Source organism: Schistocerca gregaria, chromosome 5 (assembly GCF_023897955.1).
Source record: "Schistocerca gregaria isolate iqSchGreg1 chromosome 5, iqSchGreg1.2, whole genome shotgun sequence".
NCBI lineage: Eukaryota > Metazoa > Arthropoda > Insecta > Orthoptera > Acrididae > Schistocerca > Schistocerca gregaria.
In genome coordinates this window covers 361,870,639-361,896,426 of record NC_064924.1, presented here as the reverse complement: position 1 = coordinate 361,896,426, position 25,788 = coordinate 361,870,639, and the positions used below count along the sequence as shown (strand labels likewise).

At 41.2% G+C, this 25,788-nt stretch overlaps 1 protein-coding gene across 1 annotated transcript in view; it reads left to right on the top strand.

Moving 5' to 3' along the window:
* The first annotated feature begins 942 nt into the window (after positions 1–942).
* LOC126272571 (uncharacterized) overlaps positions 943–25,788 on the top strand; it is a 65,581-nt gene continuing 40,735 nt past the window's right edge. The window contains exons 1-2 of the mRNA XM_049975494.1: positions 943–1,022; positions 12,272–12,445. Of these exons, the coding sequence (XP_049831451.1) occupies positions 948–1,022; positions 12,272–12,445 (249 nt within the window). The 5' untranslated portion in view covers positions 943–947. The remainder of the gene's footprint in view (positions 1,023–12,271; positions 12,446–25,788) is intronic.

The window sequence follows — 25,788 nt, the reverse complement described above, 5'->3', positions numbered from 1 at the left end:
CGACTGAGTTGAATTCAGGAATGGCTCTCTTGGAAAGTACACGAGCGAATGTCTGACCTACGGCCGGCCGTTGTGGCCGAGCGGCACTAGGCGATTTAGTCCGGAAACGCGCGACCGCTACTGTCGCAGGTTCAAATCCTAACTGGGGCATGGATGTGTATGATGTCCTGTGTTTACTTAGGTTTCAGTAGTTCTAAATTCTAGGAGACTTATGACCATAGATGTTAAGTCCCACAGTGCTCAGAGCCATTGTCTGCCATATGTTTTTTTCCAAAGCGTGCTTTCCCAAGTTTCCAGCAACTCCATCGTAGATGAGGCGTTAAATCACAAGTTTCGTTCCTTCCGACGTTTTATGCGTCCAGTTTTTACATCGAGGTATTAGCTTCAACATACCAAGTACACTAAAACTGTCCCAGTATTTCAAAGATCTTGTGTTGCTGACAGCTGTCACTTTGAGCACAGCTACTACGTCAGTCTTTTCTATGCCTTCCGTATTAAGGATTCGAAATATTGAGCTAGTATGGATCTTCAGAGCTCTGTTTGTAGCCTGATTATTTAACTCTAGGAGTTCGCAGTAGACCATTATTTAACTCTGCATTGCAGCATCCTCCTCTTCAGGGACATTCTTTAAGACGTCAGAGGCAATAAGCAGTAATGAAGCCTCTACCCGCTATAGATGCTGTACAATGTGAGATTTTTTGAGGGTTGGTGTACACGTTGAACCACGTACCGTTGCAAGAAAGCTTGCTTCTCTTACAGGTATAGACCTAGATAAAGCTTAGAGGAAAGGTAAACACGCAATAAAATAGGACAGTAGCGACGCAGGGGCTGGCACGAGCTCGGTGGTGGTGCGGGCGCGCCATTGGCCGGGCGCTATGAGGCCTCCCACGATACAGCGCCGGGCGGCGGGGCTTTCCCCTTGCCTCCCGGCAGCCACTGGCAGTCACATGCAGGCCGCCACCGCCGAGCCACACGACCGGAGACGCGTCAGCGCGGCGCTGGGCTGCACCTCACAGATGGCGGTAAGTGAGCCGGCCGCCCTGCAGCCTAGGCGCGCGGGCGTTGAGCCGACATTACGAGCAGCTAGCTGCCCGCCCGCCTGGCTGCACCGGACTTAGAACCGCGTCTTCGCTGATGCTGCAGCTGCTGCTGCCGCTGCGAAGCGGTGGTCTCTACGAGCTGCGCCTGATGGAACATTGCTTACAGCTGCGAGTGCTTGTGACCATCACCAGTGTATTACTTAGGAATCCATTATGAAACAAGAAGTGCCGCGTAACAGCGGCCGATTGCGGTGGAACAAACTACTCGCTTCGTCTGTGTTCAAATCGAGAATTACTAGATGGAATTCAGCCTCATTCAACGGATGTAGCCCTTCGGTTTACATGTTTTACTTGTGAAAGCTAATTTCTCTCAGTATTATCCACCAAAAAAGCACAATCGCAGTGAATGATACATGCATATTTGGAGCAACATTAGTCGATCTAGAAGCAATTTCTCCTCTTTTCGATGTACAATCCATTTCTCATGTTACGATTCTCACTATTCGTATTTTACGGAAGTGTACCAAACCATCCAATACTCTCTGAGAAACAAAAGATCGAGGGAGTGAAGAATACTCTTAGTGAACAGGTTATATACGTACTATCTGACATTACGATATTGTTCTTGTAGTGCTCAATATTTAGTTCAAAACTCATTAGTAGTTACTATTTGGCCCCACGTAACCTGAAGAGACAGACTGTAGATCTACATCTTCATCTATACTCTGCAAAACCACCATGAAGTGCTTGACAGAGGATGGTACGTCTCAGCCGCAAGAGATAAGTTGTATACCTACACCTAAATCTATATCTAAACTCTGGAAAACACCTTGAAGTGCATAGCAGAGAGTACGTCATATTGCATCAGTTATTATGGTCTCTTCCCGATCCATTCAGTTAAGAAGAGCGGCAAGAATAATTGTTTGAATGCCTCACGACCCCTATGTGAACAATGCGTAGGGAATTGTAGTATATTCCTAGTCATCATTTAAAGCCGGTTCTAGAAATTTAATAATGGACTTTCTCAGGATAGTTTACGTCTGCCTTCATGAGTCTGCAGGTTCAGTCTCGTCAGTATCTGTTTGACTTTCCCACGGATCAAATAAATCTGTGACCATTCGTGCTGCCCTTCCCTGTATACGTTCAACATCCCCTGTTATTTCTATTTGGTTCGGGTCCCACACACATGAGCAGTGTTCTAGGACCGCTCGCACTAGTGATTTGTAGACAAAATCTCTAAGACGTCTTTTTAAGGAACCAGTGGATGAGAAAAAATAAGTTTTTGTGCAATAAATCAAGCAATTTATTCTATAAATGGTTCAAAACAATGAGCGTATTATCTGCAGGCATATCCTCTACTTCAGGAATCCATTACGTATAATTTAAAGAACGAAATGCTTTTGTAGAGGACATACACTCTTGAAGTAAACACAATCCACTTGAGTTATTGTTTTTTCTGTGATCACATTGTATGGTTTAACATTATTACTGCAAGTGGAGCACTACAGACAATTTTTTCTAAGTGATAAATACTCCAGATGCATGTAAAGAAATGATAAGAGGCTGGTGATATCCACGTATGTGCAGTGTTGTCATGGTGTACGTAATATTCTTTACAAGCAACACAGTGAAATCTGCTCACAAGAACACACTTTCTGTCGCATACAATGCGGACTTACCGCACTCTGAAACCTGTTGTGTGTCACGTTCACCTCGTTACATTATTTGCGGAAGAAGAAGCACTCAGACGCAGGATTGTGTGGGAAAGGTTTCAAGTTGGACATATGGTCGTTGGTGTTATCTGACGGATGTTTGTATGTTTGTAGCCATAGGCGTAGCTGTGTACCAGAAGGAAACCTCCATCGCAAGCAATGCAGCGTGACTCGTAGGTAACAAGATTCCGTGTTATGTGAGGTGATACCGTATGATTTGTAATCGTGTTCACAAAATAAACATAGCTATTTTACAAATAAATCGTCGATGCACTGTATTTCGTTTGTTATGACTGTATTCCTAAAATAAATCTAAATTTGAAAAGCTGACTTCCGCCTTCGTTTTGGTGCTCCTGCACGATTTTCGTTTTCTTAGCCCTGTTTTTTGAGATCCAAATAGTATATGGATTATTATTCGAAGCCACATTCACATTAATTAACCTTCCACGCGAAAAGAAATGCGTCAGCAGAGTTGCATTCATTTGAAGAGTCCGTTTTGTAAGTGATGTAAATCTGATCCATTTTTATACGTGCAAACATAGGAAATAATAAATTGTAAACATTTTTCTTCGCAGTAACAATCTCTGTGATCGTCATCATCGTCTTACACATTTGGCTTCCCCACCTTTCCAAAGTTCTCTTTATCTTTCCATTGATCGACCTCTGTTTTATTTTCTTTTAGGCTTGTCGTTCAGGATTTTGTGAAGCAGTCTTCCAAACTGATTCTATTCATTTAATGTTTTAATCTATCTCGCCACTCACTTATTTCTTCGTTAATGGCCTCTGTATTCATTACTAAAATTTTCAGTCTTAGTTACATATCATCTTGTGCAGATCTTCACTCTCCACAACAAGCCCATATCTACTCCTGGTGTTTTCTTGACATTTTCTTTTTTATTGACCCAACTCTAGCCTCCATACGACAGCGACAATACCATGAAAGTTTCACAAAATTTAATTTTTATTCCTTTTCTGCGGTTTCTACATAGATGCACAGTTTATTATTCCATATATTGACTGACATATTTGCAGCTTTTCAAACTATGTCACTGCCACAAAAATAACTCTTCCCGCAGCACAGATATTTAAAGAGTGATAGAGAGTCTATCGTAGTTGATTTCTATCTTAATCGGTATTGGATATTAGTCTGGGGAGGCCCACTGTTACACCGACAGGAAACATGATTCAATGCAACACTCAACCTAACTTATCTAATGTATACAGAATTCTAATTGAGGACAGGCAGTTTGCCATGCTGAGTACATTAGAATAGTCTAGTGTGTACACATAGCATGGCAAGTTTCCTGCACTCATCGCTCGCCGTCCTTCTGCCAGGCGATCTATTATGTGTTTATGTAATAGTCATGTCCCAGACTTTACCTTTACGTTACACAAGACAGCTAGAGCTTTTCAATCATGACACTGGCACAATTCTGTGAGGATTTGTTACGACGACTGTTGGCCGTGTAGCCTGACGATTTTCATTCTAATGAAACTGCTCGTGACATAATAAACGTGTATCAATACAGCTGTGGTGGTTTCTTGTTAATATTAAATGAACATAAATTTTCTTGATCAACCAGCTAAAATTTCTCACTAACTTATGTGCTATTCATACCGAAAGTAACCAGTGAGATAAAGCATTGTAGGTTTTCATCACAGATTTCTTCTTCCCTTTATCACTCCCTCTTTCGTTTTCTCTTACATCATTTTCTTTTTCCTTTTCTCCTCCTTTATTTAAGCATCTCTCTGTTTTCACTGTAAGTGCATAATACAATAATTGATGCACTTCATTTATTTTTGCTTGTCTGTGTTTCGATAATTAAACTCCTCTGTATGGAATTTTACTGGATTCTTTCGCAGCAAAAATTCCTGTAAACATCAGCTACTATCGGTCATTTGTTAGATTTCAATATTGTCTTCGAACAGAGGGCGACACATATTTGATCCACTTTTAGACCGAGAGCTGAGTAACAACAGCAACACGTTTGGAGTCAAATAAGTATAATTTTTTCTAAATTTATAGCCAGATTATTATTGTCTTTTACTTTGGTGGGGAATTAAGCATCCAACAAGTAAAGAATGGTATTGCAGTAACAGTAACTGAATTATCACTGTACAGGCGGGTTGCCTCTGCTACACTCAGAAATACAATGGAGACTCTGTTTCAAACGTAAACGTCTCAAAGACTGAGAGAAATAGTACGCAAGGATCGTAAACCAGCATCAGTTGAGATATTAAAAACAGTTCTGTGGTCTTAGTTCAAGACTATCTCTTGCAAGTGTATTGACTCACTATAATGATTAGCTTTGTGTACTGATATGATTAGTGGTTCTTTCATCTCAGCTAAGTACTATTTATGTTCTCTTTTCACGTAAATTTACTTCACTGTGCACGACTCTATAATTCTCTCTTTCCTCTTCTTCTTTCTTTTTAATTGCTATATCAAATATGTGGTTACATGCTGATCTTTCACTATACTTTCTGCACTCATATGAAGCGAGCAAAATGAAAACTATCATTTTAATATAGTTGCAGTACTATACATCTAAAAGCATTCAATAGGTAATGTATGTTCTACTGCGTAACGACGTAGTCGGTATTCATATTGTAAAATACTGTTGTGAGCTTTGATCACCCTCAATACAAATTCTGAAACGGTTCATCCTTCCACTCTGCATCACCCTTCTCCCACGCTTTTAAATGATATATCTTTATTCTTAAACTCAATGAATCCATATTGTCCAGTGGAACGTGTGGCAAATAAAAGCTAAATGTACATCGTGGAGATATGGAGACAACTCTCATACAGGCATCCCTTTCGGAAACAAGACACTGGTTGCTGATCTTGTTAAATGCTTTGGGGAACTGCAGTATCCGGGGAGAGAATCTCTGATATTCACTGAGAGCAGCACTGACGCAAACACTTTTGCCTTCATTGGTTTTAGACTAATTTACACCAACTTCTGTGTATCTTAACCTTCAACATTGTAGTCCTCTAGATAATTCATTCGCATTAAATGATCCTAATGTTGATACGCTGAAACTGACCGCGATTTTGAATCTGAGATAAATCTTCATAAATGCCGAACAATATACACTGAAATACATTGTATGTTTAACATTGCCTTATGTTATACAAACAGTCAGCGGCATTGTTCGTAAAATACTCTGATTTATGATAGAATAATTTATGGGCCATTGATGATTGAGGAATATATTAATAAGCAAATGTAATGAATTATACATTGACAAAAATTAACAAGTAAATAGAAGAAAGTCAGAATAAAAGTAGTAGGGCTGTGAAGGAACATGAAGAAGTTAAAAACTAAAATTACTTTCTAAAAAATCTAGAAATATGTGTCGCAGAAATGTGAAAGTAATAAATTGGATGGCATTCTAAAGAAACGAACCATCTCATACATCCCAATAAATAGGTTTAACATCAGATTAAAAGAAAAAGACATTACAATTAAACAAAATCAAATGATAATTAACAAAAATTGTATTGGGAGACACAAGTTTTGCCGAAATACGGATTTATAAGTTCATTTAATTATTAATATATTTCGTACTATCATGATTTTATTGTTTCCAGAAGAATGATCAGATTCAGAGAAAATTAGTTAAAACACCTACAAACATATTTTGTTAGTCTTATTTCGTGCATGCTTTTTTCAGATTTAGTTTTTGTCGAATTAGATAGTGTCACGTTGGTGACTCATCACGCTTGGTACAAACTTCAATTAATTTTGCGAAAGTACCTCTATTTATAACAGTATTTTGTTTAGGTGAAAAATTCTGTATTCCAAAGTGTTTTGAAAATTATATGAAACTACGCATCAATACCATCCGAGTCAACCCATAGAAACACTCCTCATTGCTTCTTACGTGTGACACCTAGTTTCGACGGATAACGTCGATTTGTTTCCGGTTGCAGACAAAATGATTTTTGAATCGAAATTTTAGGTGCCCACTGACAAGAGCGGTCCAGAATTAGTCTAGTGCGATATTTATGTCAGCAATATTTGTTAACAGGCATTTAAAACACGAGGAATAACCGGTATTCCAGCAGCAACTGAGCAGCGCCGCTACATGGTGGCAGCTGTCAGCGAGGGCCGGGGTGGTTGAGTCGACCATCGCTGGTGGAATTTTTGCTATCCCTGGTGTTTTACTGTCCCTGTAAATATACATATCGTTCAAATAAATATCGCACTAGACTAATCTGAGGTATTTCTATCGAAGAATTCTGCTTTAGGCGTCATTTTGTTCATATCAGGAAACTAATCTAGCTCTCTGTCGACACTGTGCGTCGCAGTCGCATGAAAGACGGATTGAGCTGTATTTTGTCTGTGGTGACAACAGCTACGTACTGCAAAAAAAGGAAATTGCTTATGTCTGCAAGAGAAAATTCGGCTGATGAACAACAAAAGCCCATCTAAATTAGAGGCCATTATACATTGTACATCACACATTTAATCCTGAGTCCTTCATTGATAGTTACATAGTCTTCTACACAGCAAATGAAAGTGCAGGAACAATGTAATTCTTCTTCTCTTAATATAAGGGCAGCTAATAAATTATCTGATAGTACCAAATGATGGCCCTAGGTAAATTAAGGTCTTTAGTTCCAAGATTCAGTACGTGAAATTAATTTATATACGTCGTCACAAAATACTTGACCATAAAACCATAATAAATTCAAACAGTGAACTCGCACACAGGAAGAGGTTTCAGGAGTATAAACAGACTACGATCTGAGCATATGAAATTTGTAAGTCTGTAGCATGAATTTAATTATGGCTGAAAAACCAACGTGCACAGAACACTCCTTTACACCTACAAATATTTAAAAATTAAGTAGCAACTTTATTCAGGTGGCTTCCGTCATTGTGAATGCTTGAAGTACTCACTGTTGCTATTTTACTTTCTCTTTGATTTCTTAGTAAATAAAGTAATTTTCTAGTTATTTTCTATTTCTCGCGGGAAAACACTGAAGGCAGTTTTAGAATGATATTATGAACTGCTCAGAAACATAGAAGTCTACTTCTGCTCCGGAAATACAATGTATGTCTGTCTTTCCCTACTTTCCAAAATCATCATTTTCCTTTTTGTATTTCCATAAATACCATTTTCGGTAAGGTAGTGTGTCAGTAAAACAATTTACCTTTTAATAAAAAGTTTAACATTTGCTGAAAAGTGCACTTTCTCTTTTGTGGACAGTTGTTCAATTCAATCCAAAGACTGAGATGACAGAGGTTCTTAAAAATTGCAACACTAACTTTCCTATAAGCTGACGTGTTATCTTGTTCATAATAGATTCCTGTCCTCTGTTGTCTACCATGAAGACAATACTGAAACAACAAAGTAATTTCATATGTAATGGATGACTGTTGAGCAGGAAGAAGACTTCATATAAGTGTAACAGCAGGTCGATTTGTATTGTTTTACTTCATTAAGGGTTTTAAGTTGATGGATTTCTCCTTACATCCAGTCCAAGCATTATAAGTATTGCACTCTGTCACTTACTAGTACTTTCACCTCTGACAATGTTTCTTGATGTTTAAAATGGTTCCAAATCCACATCAAAATCTAGCTCGCCATATGACTGGCAGAGGTGGTTGGAAGGCAACGGAATACCGTTTCCAATATGTCCATGCCTAGAAAGTACTGTGAAGTTTAAAACAATCTTCGGATTGATGACTTATAGGCAGCATGTACAATTAGTTATTTACTATCTGTTGAGAATACACTAAACGAAACCTTAGCTTAGAGTGTTTGTTCTTCGAAATTTATTTAATAATTTATTGAAGAACAGTTTCAGAATAACTAGAATTCTGATTTTTTGATTTATTGGTAGTAATCTATACTTCAGTTACGCTCACTGGATACAAAAATATTGCATCTTAATTTCTAGGTACGTGGACATTATTTGGCTAAAATTCTTCTTCAATTAAATTTTGCGCTTTACCATCATAATGTTGATGAAACACGTCAGCCATCTACTGGGGATCTAGAACAACGTTTTTTTCGATTTTATGATCTTCATGATTGAAATCCCTTTATATACGATGGGAAAGGAAAACCTTCAAATCTGCCACAATGCCAGCCGCTGTGGCACAGCGCTTCTAGGCGCTTCAGTCCGGAACTGCGCTGCTGTTCCGGTCACAGGTTCGAATTCTGCCTCGGGCATGGGTGTGTGTGATTTCCATAAGGTTGAAGTAGTTCTAAGTCTAGGGGACTGATGACCTCCGATGTTAAGTACCATAGTGCTGGAGCCATTTTAGTCATCTGCCACAATTATCAAACACTAGTGTTATTTAAAACTGCACAGAGTAGATAGAGATTAATAATATAAAACGGTAAAATGATGGTGTAATAAAACTCTTCCTCAAACCAACTTAAATGAATAGGATGATATCATTAATCTCATAAAGTTATTTCAAATAGAAAAACCGTCAATAAGTCACCTTGGCTACATAGCCAGAGACTTGTTTGCGCCAGACTGAAATTTCTCTGAGAAACAAAAGCTTACCTCTTAGACGTGGTAATTGCTTCCTTAAAATAACTGAAAATAACTGAAAGATTAAATAATAAATCCAAGAAAATATTACAAGGCGATAAAAACAATCGCTTAATGAAATGGATTTACCACAGAGGTTATGAGCAGTTTTACAGCACTAAATACCCAATTTTATTGAACCTAGGGTAACAACAAACGTTCTGACGGCTCACACGAAAATAAACTAATCTGAATGCCACAAGTTTTAACAGCTTGTGGCGTAAACAAGTAACAGTAACGCAAAGCTTCAAGTAGTACCTCTAACGGAAAGCAGCCACCGTTACACGTGCGCAACAAGTGCTAACCATTAAATGGACCAAACTCAAACTGACCAGATGCGGTCAACAATAGTTACAACGCGTGAAAAATGTTTTTGAGGTCGATAAAGTGAGAGTAACAGAGGCGGGCATATAGCGCGGGCGATATCAATCACCGCTACATCAAGAAGTCGTTATTCCATAATTTAAGTTCAATGCAAAATGCCGGAATCCAGAAGTGCGAAGAATGGGCGTAAGTGAAGACAGTTCAGCTGAAGCACTCTGAAGGGCGTGGTAAAAACTTAGATGCAGCCACTAACGGTACACTTGTAAACAGTCTCCGCACAAACAGAACCATCGGCCCACACAATCGACGGGCCGACCATTGTCCGTGTTGCCCTCCGCGACGTACGCAGACTCTTTCCAATTTCATACAAACCAGCCCGTTTTATTGACTCTGCGCCAGCAATAATACACAGGGAGCTCAGGGTAATTCGTGCCACCTATCGAGGTGCCAGCAAATGAAGGGTCAAGAAAAGACGAAATGAAACCTTCAAGGCTCAATGATAACAGTAGCGAATTAAAGAAGCCTAACTTTGAGGTACAACTGCAGTTTCACCCATCCATGTGTTTTCTGTTGCTAGGCTCCTGATTGTTTTGATGTGGTCCGCCACGAATTCCTTTCCTGTGTCAACCTCTTCAGCCCTTGCACGTAACAACCTCAATTATTTCTTGAATACATTCAAATCTCTCTCTCTTCGCCTACTGCTATTGCACTCCACAGCTCCTCAAGTGCCATGGAGGTTGTCATTTGACGTTAACACTTATTCGTATCAGTAGATTGATTGTCATTAATCTCACTTCCGCTACTCCTGATTACTTTTGTTTCTCTTTGGGTTGCTCTCGACCCATAGTGTGTGCTCATTAGACTGTTCAGTCCATTCAACATAGTCTGCAGTTCTACCTCAGTTCCACTGTGGAGAGCATTGCGAATACGTTATCTAGGTCGATATATTCTCTGAATGTGTCTTAAGTCTTTCTTCCATTACCAAGCGCAGCGTCAGAACAGCTTTCCTTGTGTCTTTACCTTTCCTAAAACCAAACTGATCGTCATCTAACAGAACTTCAATTTCATTTTCCTCTCTTCTACACTCCTGGGAATTGAAATAAGAACACCGTGAATTCATTGTCCCAGGAAGGGGAAACTTTATTGACACATTCCTGGGGTCAGATACATCACATGATCACACTGACAGAACCACAGGCACATAGACACAGGCAACAGAGCATGCACAATGTCGGCACTAGTACAGTGTATATCCACCTTTCGCAGCAATGCAGGCTGCTATTCTCCCATGGAGACGATCGTACAGATGTTGGATGTAGTCCTGTGGAAAGGCTTGCCATGCCATTTCCACCTGGCGCCTCAGTTGGACCAGCGTTCGTGCTGGACGTGCAGACCGCGTGAGACGACGCTTCAGCCGGTCCCAAATATGCTCAATGGGGGACAGATCTGGAGATCTTGCTGGCCAGGGTAGTTGACTTACATCTTCTAGAGCACGTTGGGTGGCACGGGATACATGCGGACGTGCATTGTCCTGTTGGAACAGCAAGTTCCCTTGCCGGTCTAGGAATGGTAGAACGATGGGTTCGATGACGGTTTGGATGTACCGTGCACTATTCAGTGTCCCCTCGACGACCACCAGAGGTGTACGGCCAGTGTAGGAGATCGCTCCCCACACCATGATGCCGGGTGTTGGCCCTGTGTGCCTCGGTCGTATGCAGTCCTGATTGTGCCGCTCACCTGCACGGCGCCAAACACGCATACGACCATCATTGGCACCAAGGCAGAAGCGACTCTCATCGCTGAAGACGACACATCTCCATTCGTCCCTCCATTCACGCCTGTCACGACACCACTGGAGGCGGGCTGCACGATGTTGGGGCGTGAGCAGAAGACGGCCTAACGGTGTGCGGGACCGTAGCCCAGCACTGCGTAGGATCCTACGGTCTTGGGGTGCATCCGTGCGTCGCTGCGGTCCGGTCCCAGGTCGACGGGCACGTGCACCTTCCGCCGACCACTGGCGACAACATCGATGTACTGTGGAGACCTCACGCCCCACGTGTTGAGCAATTCGGCGGTACGTCCACCCGGCCTCCCGCATGCCCACTATACGCCCTCGCTCAAAGTCCGTCAACTGCACATACGGTTCACGTCCACGCTGTCGCGGCATGCTACCAGTGTTAAAGACTGCGATGGAGCTCCGTATGCCACGGCAAACTGGCTGACACTGACGGCGGCGGTGCACAAATGCTGCGCAGCTAGCACCATTCGACGGCCAACACCGCGGTTCCTGGTGTGTCCGCTGTGCCGTGCGTGTGATCATTGCTTGTACAGCCCTCTCGCAGTGTCCGGAGCAAGTATGGTGGGTCTGACACACCAGTGTCAATGTGTTCTTTTTTCCATTTCCAGGAGTGTATATATTATATCGTCATATACAGGAACAATATTCCGTGAACGATCATTCCTTTACATCGCTACTGCGTGTCTTTGTAGAATCAGTCACAGAAGGAGTACTTCCTTCCCACTGTCTAATGTTGGGAAGTAGTTACCCTTTCAGTACACTTTAAAAAAACTTGTACGCTACTTCGTGTTGTGTATCAAGGTGTGATCGTTACGTGGCGACCAACTTTTGGCAGAAGGCGAACGACAACCTGCTGCTGGTGCGCTGGGACCAGCACGAGGCGCAGCTGCTGGAGCGGCTCTGCGGGTACTTCACAGAGAACGCGTTCGTCGACGTGACGCTGTGGTGTCCGGACCGACGCTTCAAGGCCCACCGCGTCCTGCTCTCCGCATGCAGCGATTACCTGGAGGTGAGTTCAGCGATCGCCTCGACAACAGGAATTAAAAGAAAGGTCACCTGGTAACACAGCTGTCAGCCAAAGCTTTCAGATTATTCTTCAGGTGTTCAGAATTTGCTTTGAAAATACATTATTGATTATTCAGCGTGTGTTTAATGGTAGCTCTTTACTCTTCCAGAGATTATAAATTTGAGCATTGAGTGTACAACTGGAGAAATATGGGTGTCTCCCAAATGTTGTACTACATGAAGGGAAAACTGTAGCAAAATTCAGGGAAAGACATCTGATCAGAAGGCACACGCTGAGTCAAAAGTGGTATCTAAGAGCAAGTGTGACTGAGATTGAGTCGACGATGTGAAAACGTAGAACGTATGATTTAGTATGTTGGATGCAGCAGATCGAAATACTACAACAATGTACGAAAACAGGAAGGACGCCTTTTAAATCAGTAAGAAAAGTCGAGAATAAATATTTAAAAAAAACAGTATCCACTCAGCTAGGTCTTAGAACCCTTCCACTTAACAGCATGGGAAATCTCGATGGGGTAGACGTCTGCTTCCAAAATTGTCTATGCAAATGAAAGAACAAATAACGACGGAAATACATTGCAATAACGTGTGTATCATCTCGTGAAGTGAAAGTATTAGAAAATTGGTAATTTTTACTTGCCATGAATCCGGTTCTCTCACCACTTCCGTTTGCAGTTTGTATCTATGTGCAAGGATCTTAGATTTCGCACTAATGGTTCACCTGAATATTTGGCTACATTTTATAACATACTGTTCCGTTTGAACAGAAAATTGAGGTGTGAAACTGAATGTTTGTTAGAGAAATAGTAGATAAGAATATTAGTGACATAAACCCGTTATGTTACAGTCATTGCTCCTAATAGATTAGGTCGAAATTTATAAAGTTATTATGGCATCCAAAGTCCTACATCTGACCTGTTGCTTCAAAACTCGTATAAGCAAATATACCAAATATCACGAAGGAATCAGTCTATTTGTAATAAATGTAATAAAGAAACCAACAAAGAAAATCACGGTATTTGTCAGTACATGCAAGGATCTGTTGGTAAGGAACGATGCAGCTTGACGTAAAAGTGCCTTAGTGTTGAGCGACAAAATTGCCAATACATTCAAAACCATGTGTATGAAAGAGAAGGTATGTTTATCGCTCATTCAATGTTTTTGTGAAGCTCTTACACATAAATTCCATCACGAGAATCGTATAAATCAATGTTCTCCAAAAAGAACCATTACCCCTTTCCCATTAGAAGAAAACAATGAAGGGTTCTTACGGGGGGAGGCGACCAAACAGCGTGGTCATCGGTCCTTTTGGATTAGGGAAGGACGAGGAAGGAAATCAGCCATGCTTTTTCAAAGTGATGCAGGGAAATAACGGAAAACTTAAATCAGGATGATCGGACACGTGTTTGAAACAATAATGCAATACGGAAAGCATTTCGTAACACTCCTATTGTCTGAATGAACGAAATAGTCCATTGTGGAACCCATCTACCAAGCACCGAATAATTTTTCCACTTTGAGACCATGCCAACATTCGCTTTTGCCATCTATACCAGAATGAAAAATGCTCTTACTTTGAAACAAAAAAGCGAATATGTCCTAGGCAGAGTTAGGGATGTAAAAGAAGGGAACTAGTTGTTCGACTTACCTCTATGCTTGAAATACATTAAAATCAAAATATCTTGACATGTACCCATGTCACATAATACAATGCATCGTGTCAAGTAAAGTGATTCGTGATGTCATGTTTTATAACATGGTACATGCCATAATGACATCCGAAACACCATTTGTCAGGTCGTGCAATATGAGCCAACATGTCATTAAAGTTTAGGATGCATGCATCGCCACTGTGGGATACTTCCTATTATAGATACGCCCCCATTCTCGGGTACTTCCTATTGCAGATGCATCCCACTCTCTAGAGGCACATAATTTATATCTATATGTTCTTACACCCGTCACCACACAGGTAAAAATGGTTCAAATGGCTCTGTGCACAATGGGACTTAACATGTGAGGTCATCAGTCCCCTACAACTTAGAACTACTTAAACCTAAGTAACCTAAGGACATCACCCACATCCATGCCCGAGGTAGGATTCGAACCTGCGACTGTAGCGGTCGCGCGGTTCCAGATTGAAGCGACTAGAACCGCTCGGCCACACCGGCCGGCTACCACACTGGCCGGCTTGTCCCGGTAGAGGTTCGTGTCCTCCCTCGGGCATGGGTGTGTGTGTTTGTCCTGAGGATCATTTAGGTGAAGTCGTGACTAAGCTTAGGGACTGATGACCTTAGCAGTTAAGTCCCATAAGATTACACAAACACACACACACACACACACACACACACACACATACACACACAAAACACAGGTAACGCGAGGATGGTGTAAGAGAACTCTCGGCGATGGTGACGTAAGGTTAACTCGTAAAAATGTTTTGATTTAAATACCTTTGAAGCTGGCAGATAAGTCGAAAAGCTAGCTCTATTCTATTACATCAATAAGTCTGCCGAGGACTTAGTAGCATTTACCATTCTGGTGTTCAACTTTAACCCTACTGTAATTTTGATATTAGACAACAATGGCTTGGCAACCGATGTAGAATTTTGTAGACTCGAGTGAAGACTGATGTGGTACAGATTTTTTTACTGCATTTCGAGCCATAATACTCATATCGTGGCAACGGGCAAAGTTTCCACAACAGGACGGCCACTATTTCATGAATTTATCTTACAAAATGTGAAGCGATTCTTAGAAGTCTGAAACACAGAAGCGGCGCGCGTAAAAAACTAACATAAAACGTGTTTTTTCCACGTAAATTCCGAATGAAGTTAGGTTTTTGAAAGTGATTTTAATCTTTTACGTAATAATGTTTTTTTCCGCTCACTCAATTCACATATGAACGAATCTTACGTGCTACATTTTGCTCGGCTTTAAATCATTGTATCTCGGCAACAGATGAAGATTACTGGATAAACAGAATCGTTTTGACTTTAAGAATTTTTCTTCCTTCGTGTGAAGTTTGAACCGATCCGTAAAATTTTAAAGTATAGAAGTTGCACGCTTTAAAAAAACTCCCAGAAAAACTGATTTCTGCTCGGAAAATCCAAAAGAAGTAATATATTTTTTCAATTGTTAAAATATACTGTGGTTCCGATACACCGGTGGACCTAATTTGAACCATCGGTCTCGCTCCAGTCAGAGCCATTTAAGAGTGATTGTTTTTGCACATAAATTCCAAAAAAGAATGACTAATTTTCCACGTACAACCCGAACGGTGCACATACAAATGGCACCATCAGCTGAGAATTAATTTCATCCCAAACTAAAATGTTTTCCAATAGAAATTAATCGCACAATTTACCTGGTTGCCAGCTCTGGTTCGTTTTTGAACTTTGCTAAACACAAATAACTACACTGAGACAAATATTCAAATGGCTTTAGAAACGACCGCTGGCCCCAGGTTCGAAGTTGAAATATTAACTGAGCAAAAAGCCCCCCACCCCCGCATCCCTTCCTTAATCGCTATTCTGCGAGCGGCCATTTCTGTAATATTTATTACAGAGATTCTGAGGTGTAACGGTGAAACAAAACTGATTTGCTACGAGTGCCGATAGTGCTGTAGAAGATGCAAAATATGTTACTCTTTTACACCAAACTATTTTTATTTTCATTCTTTTGTATTCGAAAACAATGTTCTCTGGTCACTGACAATGACTTTCATCCAAGCATGAGCTCATTTTCCAAATCTCTCTAGCATGTAAAGCAATCTCGAGCGACGCTTCCGAAACTCAGAATTGGTGGGATTAACTCCACGGTGCAACTCTTACTGGTAATATTTAAGAAAACTAGCCCGCAGGACTCACGTACGTGATAAATCAGACTGCCGATTACTCCTCTCCACAACAGGCGGCAGCCAGTGTTTTGCTGAAGCGGAGCGCGACACTGTAATTACAACAGGGCCCGCTGCCTCACATCTCGGCTAGGACTCAATTGCTGACCAGCTGCTACACGGAAAGCCGCAGCTTCTTGAGCAACGGTTGCGAAAGCAATACGTATCATTAAGCAGACAAAATACGAGGGAGAGGAGATTTACAGAATGACAGCTTTGTTTTGACCGAGGTTTTCGTGTCATACATATATATGAAATATAGATTGGCACCTACCAAAAGACGCTTTACAGAATGCGTCAAGTCGTTGTCCGGATAATGAGGAAAATGTTCCACATGTAGTGGAGTGCGTAAAAACCTGTTTCACGTTCAAAAATTACGTAATGCAGTACCTGTGATGTCCTACACAGCTGCCTACCACTGTCGATTCCATTACAATTTGTTATATAATATGTTCCGTGTTTATGATCTTGAGAGCATAAATACAGAGAATATCTGTTATATCATACACGGAGTGTATGGAAAAAATGCTCATGTGTTTCGGTTTCCGACGTTCTTCTCAAACTATTCAACTAATCTATTCAAAGAGAGTAGTGGAAAAGATCCGTGATTAATTGTTTATCTATTAAATGATGTAATTAAAAAGATATCGAAAATAAATGCAACGATATGATAATGAACTAGTGGGTATATGAGCCAAGCAGTCTCGTAGACCAGAGTGTGTCGTATTTTTCCCGTTACTTGACGGTTCACGTGGGTGTCATTTCTCGTAGGAGAAAAACCGTAAAGAACGGGTATGATGGGTGTCTGAGTTCGTACCTGCAAAGCCTTAAAGCGAGACTCAAGTCCTGTCTCAGCGAGGTTAAACAACAAGGTTATGACGTCAGTCGACACTCGGTCCCTGGCTGGCATCCAGGATCCTGCGCTGGTAACGGCACGATACTGACAACAACAGCAGTATTTCATACGGAGAGTACTCCCACCACTTAAAATAGATGCCTCACAATATCATGCCGAGAATTAATCTCGGTGTTGTAGCCAGAACTCACGAGGAAATAATGGTCTCGTATTATTTTGATATAAGAAGGTGGGTCAGAAACCCGTGTCTACTGCGAGAACATGAAACGACGTAACATTATTTCAGTTCTGCAAGAGTATCTGGGCAAATGGCCACGGCCTTGCTGTTGGAAGCATCCCAGCATTCGCCAAAACAAAAAACCTGGATCCGGGTAATAAAAAGAGAATGTTTATACTGCTGCTCGAGAAAGTTTCGAGTTTCCTATACGTAAGAAATATCTAGCTGCGATTATTTCTGACATGAAGAGTAACCTTGAGAACCTGAATAAGAAACTATTCACTCATAGCTAATGCAGCAGTTTATTAGAAGACATAAATCAAGTGTTGTAAATATAGTTCCAGTTTAAATTTCTTCACAAATCCACGCATTACTAAACTTCTTGACGCTATAACTGCGTAATTTATTAGCATTTCTTGTATATTAACGCTACTAAACATTGTTGGAGCAGTACATCTGATGGAAATTTTGTACCATCTAATAGATAGAAGGCAAAAACAAAACATTTCGATTACTAAGCTGTACATCACGTCTGGCTATGATAACTCATTATGTAAATAGATGTGTCAACGTAATGCTTGAAATAAAAGGTGGCCTCCATATGTTTCTAACGTTTCTTATTCGTCGTGGTTTGTGTGCGAGTCTAAAGATTGTTATTACTTGAGCTCCGTGACCGACATATTATCGACCATCCACACCCCAGAAATATACCTTGGGCGACATTTCAGGCGAACGAGTGGGCCAGCTGCTGTTAATCTGAAAAAAGGAATGTGCAGTTACGTCAAAAACTGTCGGTACCTTGGCCTCTAAATCTTCTTATTCTCAATGACCGCTGTTTAGACTGCGTCGTCGTATCCAGCTGCACTCGAAAGCACCAGTTTTTCTATATGTTGTTCAATAATGGATTACGGGAATCACGGTAGCGTGAAACACATTATGTGCCCATCATTAAAGGATGTGATGAAGCGAGAGTGGTCCGAAAACACTACTTTTTGCTATTCAACGCGACAGCTACGGCGTTCTCGTGTCAGTTTTACCCTGTGGCTCCCGGACAGAGGAAGTAATCGGAGTGGTATGCGACGCAGCAATGCAGTTGCCGACAGGCGGCTTCGAACCGCGCACGTAGACTGCATCCCAACCGCTGTAGTGAGCCAGCCTCTGGGGTTACATTATGGGCCGGACTGTATGGTTCATAACGGCTTCATACTGTGTTATCCTCCACCCTATGATCGCTGCGGATGTAATTGTTCCTTTTACCAGTTATACGCACACATGACTGACGTTGCCCATACATTGTTTAGACAAAAATATGGAAACACCACGATAAAGGTTTGCTTGAACATAAATTCAGATGCTGGCCGGGCCTGCAGATTACGCTGTTGTATCTGCCCACAAATGGCACCTGTTCAATGTCCTCAATACGTTGAAGGTGCGGTCGTGGCCAGAACAGTTTTCTGTGTAGCTGCGAGCTGTGTGGATTAGAACGTGGGCAAATTATTGGTGCTTGTATGGTGGGTGGTTCCGTGGCCAAGGTAGCCTAAGTATTTGGTGCTTCAAACACTGGATCAGTATTTATGCATTCCGAGACGATTGGAAGTTACTCGAAACGCCAACGGGTTTCCTACACCGTTTTAAGCATAGCAATGTGTTGTGTTTACTGTGTTTCCCTAATTTTTCCACCCCTTATATCTACAGAAACGTCACTAAGTGACAAATCTGTTTCTTGAACCCGTACGTTCTGCCAATGCGAAGTCACCTAAAAACAATATTATAACCTTTTGACGACAAGGATGAGTGATGGCGCTTTCTTACTCACTTCCATATAATTTTATTTCTCTTCGGTAACTGAGTTTGACGTTACCTTCTCGTTCAGCCTAGAGGCGGCGCAGTCAGTCCTTAATGTTAGCCCTACCTCAACAGTCTTTAGCACTTACCTTACTTTTCAGTTCTACGCATTCTACACATAATTATTTCTGGGTGCTGCATTTTTCTTTTATTTGGGCATCTGTAAGTGAACGTATTCCCACGTGCTGGATATCTAACATAATTTCGTGTGAGTCGCTGCCCTCCGTAACAATGACCAAGGAATTTATTATCTACTGAATTAAGCAAAGATTTCAATTAACTCGGTTTGTTGTATATAAGTGGTAGAGAAATGGTTTAACGATCATTGCTAACAATATGTTAATGCCTTTCACATGCGAGACGGGGTCTGAATAACACGTTTACAGTCGCGTGCGTCACATTGCGAATCCAGAAAGTTGGTGTGTAAAGATGGAAAGTACTGAAGAAGGGTATGCGTTTGCACCTGTAGCCCGAGTTGAAAGCATACTATACCTTTAACTGCTGGCAAGTCTTCAGAATTAAGACTGACATTAGTGAATCTTGATAAAAATGACTAATTTTTTCCTACAGTTAACCTCGCTGTTGCGGCTGTGTCTCGCCATGCACATAATTTGCAAGTAGGGATTAAAGTGGGTGCACAATTAGTCATCAGATCTGTAACAACATCTTGAGACTGCATCTAAGTTCAACTTTATCTGATGAGAGCTGAAATGAAATCTGTCAGAGAAGGCGCCTGCCCATCAAGACGCCTAAATCATAAGTCTGCTTGCAAAGTCTGACATAGGGGTGACTTTCTCCAGTGCGCTTTCGATAAGGAAGACACGATTCTCTGTGCTTTTATGGAATCATGTAATTTTGATTAGCTGAATGATAAATATAGCGAGTGCGGACTACTAAGAAATTGTCCTAAAAGATTCTACTCTCCCTCCCTTCCTCTTATTTCAGAGGGCTAACTAGTTAAAAAATTAAAAGAAAGATATGTGGTCTGTTCTCTCCCCCTGTCTGTCAACCTTAATGTGCTGGCCAACAAGGGTGGTCCTCTGTGAGCACAGTCGTGGTTTTACTGTCACTTCTAATCGGTGTAGGTTAATTAGTCATAGTTGTTTTTGCATTTCGTTAAACATTCAGTTTTTTTCGGTGGCCTGAACGCAATGTCAGTGTTCCACAGTCTTCGAGCTACTCTGTCCCTATTCCACTCTCTCAGGTATTATCTTAAAGGCATGTCAATTTCGGTGAATTCTGACTGCCAACCGTACCTTTCGCGGACCACACACAGCGCGCTAAAAACAACCTTTTCTTTTTTAGCTCCCAACCTAGAGATACAATGTGCATATTTGCATTGTGACTTTTTGTGTGTCCAACGCCACGTCAGCTTTCCTCAGAGCACTGTCCAATCCGACCGCCCGTGAGGACCTTCGTACGCGTATGAGTGGCCCAGCAGACCTTCTGTATATTCTGCTGGGGCAGTTTCTCCTGCCTGTTTATGACCCATGGCGAGTCTTCTCACCTACAGCCTTGTGCGGGATGCTTTCATGGAGGCCACTTACTTATGTCTGTGTGTAACTCAGAATAGTTAAGTACTGGTAATCACTGATGCTCACTTATTCGGACTTGATTTTTTTATTATTTTTATTTCAGGTTTTACACCAGTAAGAGGAGAGTTTGAGACAAACGGTCGCGTAACAAGGTCGCTCACACAGGTATTCTCTAACGGCTCCACGACCGAGCAGTGGGTTTTTATCGTCAAGGAACTGGTCGAACGTCCCCACGGATATTTACAGAGACTTACTGACTACGTCAAAGATAGTGTCATGTATCTATTTCACTTTGAATGTAGTGCAGCATTCAATAAAAGCTATTTATCCCGCCTTGATGAGTAATTTACTTTTTATGTACCCTTGTACACCACTGGCCCATTTCTTATACATATATGTATTAATAATGATAAACAATTGTTGCCACTACGTATGCATATTGAAATACATCGACTGAAAAAACAGCGAGAGCAAGAAGGAATTGAGCGACATAAACGGAAATTGGTAGGATTGTTTCTACATCAGGAAGATGACGTCTATTCACTATTCGTGCTAGTATCACCACTATGAGGATGAAAATCAGGTGTGCTTTAAGTACATGCTGTAGCGATCGTGAGCGTTAGTTGCCTTCAAGACTGAACTTTGTGAGATGTTAGGCAAGAATGCGTATAAGATTGCTGGCAGCGGCTGCCACGAGAATGTACGGTTGCAAAAATATTAGACTCCGGGCTGCCACGTGGCACTACCGAGAAGGACGTCCATCGTGTTAGGTGTATGGCTGTGGCTCAGCGTGTATCATTCCACAGGTCAAAACTACCACCATTTGCGACTTCAGCGGTGTCAAGCTGGAGCTAATAGGAGGGCAGTGTGGTAGTCTGTTCTGTTTACTTATGAAATGTGGTTCCGCCTAGGTGACAGTGATGGCCGTGTGTTATTACACCAGTTGAGGGCTTGCAACTAACCTGTCTGCATGCCAGACACACTAGAAACACATCTGGATTATAGCCTGGGGTGGGATTTTGTGTGACACCAAGAGCGCTCTAGGCACCTGTACAAAACAATGCATCCACATTACACAGGTTACTGGAGTACCAACAAGCCACATTTTCAATGACTTACCTCGTTCTTACTTTAATCTATGGTCTTGCAATGTTAATCACTCAAACATTGTACCTAGAGAAATGTATTCCCAAAATTTCATTACTCAACATTAATTATTTTTTGGTGTTGAGATTTTTGTCCGTCACTGTACACGAGAGAAGGAAATTAAGAAAGCCCTACAGCATTCTCAAATACTGTGACTCGGAGGCGATATAGGTTGTACACAAAACTCCCTTGCTGCACATCTGAACGTTCATTACGTAGAAATTCCTGTTCAGTGGAATACTCTGGCACTTCAAGCAACTTGTCTTCATCAGTCTGACGATTTACACGGCACGGAGATGTCAGACGGCAAGATGATCCACACCGAAACAAACTGTTTTGATGTCTCCCACACGCTGAATGACGTAGGTGACAGCTGACGGTGGCCGGTGGTCGGTTGCAGCCACAGAGCATAGAAGGATAAGGAGCGGCCTTCCCCGGCGCGGGATGTGCCAGGTAACCCCGCCTCCCTGGGCACCTACCGCGCTGGGGCCCTGCGCTGCCGTTCCCGCCTGGGTACCGTTCATTCCTTCCTTTATGCTAACAGGTATACAGTCTAGAGATTTTCATTGTTCACTCCAGTGTTGGCTCGGTGTAGAGTCGGAGACGAGTTGTTATTGTGTGAGATTTTTCTTTTGTGGGCGAAAATTTTCCTGGTTTTGAATGGGTATGTGTGTGGCGTACGGTTGTAATAACCGTAGAAAAAAAAAATATCGAGAGGAGAAGAATTTATTTCCACCGCTTTCCTAACGATCCAGAACTGAAAGAGAAATGGATTCGAGCGATCAGAAAAAACTGGAAAACTTCAACTCACAGCAGTATCTGCAGCTGTCATTTCAGCGAGGAAGACTTCGAGAATTCTTCTCCTTTTCAAAGATATTTGAAAAAAAGATGCAGTTCCTTACATATTTAGTTCACATCCACCACATCTATAGCCATCAACATCAGCTTCAAAGGTAAGAAGAGTTCTCAAACGTGTTATTCGCCTATTCCATCGTCAGTGCCCGAAAAAGTACCAGAAACTGATTTAACGATAACTAAAGAAAAACTAGAAAAGACCCAACAGAAACTAAATGAATCTATAAAAAAACTGCGGAATATGAAACTGAAACAAAAGAGACTGCAATTAAAAGTGACTAGTTTAACAGATATCGGTAAAGAGCTAAAAAGAAAAAAAATCTTATGCAGTCAGAGCACGGCGATTTGTTGTGCAACATTTCTCCAACATCATTGTGTCTTGTGCAGAGAGAGTCAGAAAAGCGTGTGAATCCAAACACGAAGAAACAGTACGATGACTGCATACGGAATTTCACCACGACGTTGCATTTCCTCTCTCCTAATGCTTACAACTTTGTACGACACAATTTTCACACTTGCCTACCGCATCCACGAACTACTGCTAAGTGGTTTTCTTTCATCAATGCTGAACCAGGTTTCAGCTCAGAAGTCTTCCGGGTACTGAAAGAAAAATGCAAACTTCATCATGGTCTTATGTGCAGTTTGATATTCGATTCAATGGCCATTCGACAGCATATTGATTGGGTTGGAAAAAAGTTGTATGGATACATGGACCTCGGATGTTGAAATACGGACGTCGTAGCCCCAATTGCCAATGAAGTGTTCGTCATCCATCTCGTGTGCATCAAATCATTGTGGAAACTTCCTCTGGGTTACTTCTTCATTATAGGGATCACTAGCGAACAAATTTATTGTCTGATTTCTCAGTGTTTGCAACTTCTGTCAGACATAAACGTAAAAGTCGTCTCAATCACCTGTGATGGTATTTCACCCAATTTTGCCTGTTTCGGAAAATTTGGTTGTAATTTCAAAGACTCAAAGCAGCTGGCAACGCATTTCGAAACAGGACCTCATCATGTCAATGTGTTTTTCGATCCATACACATGCTAAAGTTAGTACGCAATTCTCTCCATGACTTGCAAGAATTAGTGGACTCAGATGGGAGAGGTATATGCTGGAAAGTCTTCGATAAACTGTTACATTTGCAACAAATGGAAGGTATGAGTGTGGCTAATAAAATAAAAAATCAGCATGTCTGGTTCAAAAATCAAAAAATGAAAGTGAAGCCAGCAGCTCAGTTGCTTAGTACGACTGTGGCGGATGCACTGAAATATTGTAAAATGAAAGGCATTCCAGGCTTCGAAGACTGTGATGGAACTTTCAAATTCGTAAATATTTTTAATGATTTATTTATTGTACTAAATTCCAGAATGTGGTGTCACCGACAGACACCACACTTGCTAGGTGGTAGCCTTTAAATCGGCCGCGGTCCGGTAGTATACGTGGGACCCGCTTGTCGCCAGTATCAGTGATTGCAGACCGAGCTCCGCCACACGGCAGGTCTAGAGAGACTTCCTAGCACTCGCCCCAGTTGTACAGCCGACTTTGCTAGCGATGGTTCACTGACTTCTACGCTCTCATTTTCCGAGAAGATAGTTAGCATAGCCTACAGCTACGTTATTTGCTACGACCTAGCAAAGCGCCAGTATCCGTACTATTGATATTGTGAATCATCTAACATAAAGAGCGACGTTCGTCATTAATGGATTAAAGTTAAGTATTCCACCAGCTACGTCTCTTTTTCTCAATTCTAATTCCCTTGTCATGTTCCAGACCTCACGCCAGCCTGCGTGAGCTGAGACGCGTGCATTTCGGCCTCCTTTAGTTATACGGGTTGGCTCTCCTGTCAACCACAACACAGAACTATTAGAGAAACATATTTAAAACAAGCAATACATGAAAATAATGAACTTGATGTTTATCTAACTTTAGAGCAGAAACTTACATTCTGCAACTAAAAGAAAAAACGGCAGATTAGTAAGTACTCAATGGTCCCCGTAAAACTGCTTATATGGGTTTTCTGATATGCATCAACAGAATTTGCAGAATGTATGTCGGACTTATAAAAGAGGAGAAGTTGCTGAAATATATACCCACGTATAAAATAAGTCAAGACCATTTGGAGAGATTGTTCTGCTATATCAGAAGGAGAGGAGGAAACAACGACATCCCAAGTGCTTACGAGTTTTGACACTTGTTAAGGAAAATTATTGTGCATAAGCACTTGCATGAAAGTGATGTTAGCAGTGGAAATGTAATACCATTTGATAAAATTGACCTTTTGGGACTTGGAATTGGAAGTAACTCAAGCAGTGAAGATAAAATAAATGTGTCTACGTCTAAATCAAGCATGTTGGACGCAGAAGTTTCAAGGGGAAGTGATGAAGAAGATGAACCCTTCTTACCAATGGAGCCAGTTTTTTCCACGTTAAGTATGGATGTTGTGGAATACATTGAGGGATACGTTGTGCGGAGCCTGGGGCGGAAAATAATATGTGAAGAATGTTTGGTGGCAATCAGTGGACATAACGAAAATATGCCTTTGAACTTAGCTGTCAATTTGGTTTCAATTAAAAACCGTGGAGTGTCGATGCAGCCTTCGTCTGATGTGAATCGCATATGTAGGATTTGTGAAAACATTTTTAAGACAAGCACATTGAAAGGGAGACCAAATAGCAATCATACCTTTTATTGCAACAGTTTGCTCAACCAGTGCTCAAATCTCAATTTATTTGTCGACTCGCCACACTTCTCGAATTGTGGGGAAGACGATCACAGAAACTGGATAATTGACAGCATTGGGAAAATTTATTTTAGTATTAGAATCAAGAAATACATATGTGTTAAAAACCAGAATATTGAGGAACAAAAAATTAGACAAAAACTTTAAAAAAATGTTCATTTCAAAGACGAATAATAAAAATTTGTTAGAAATAATTAAGCTTACTCCTTAATTTATTTACTCAGTTTAAATTAT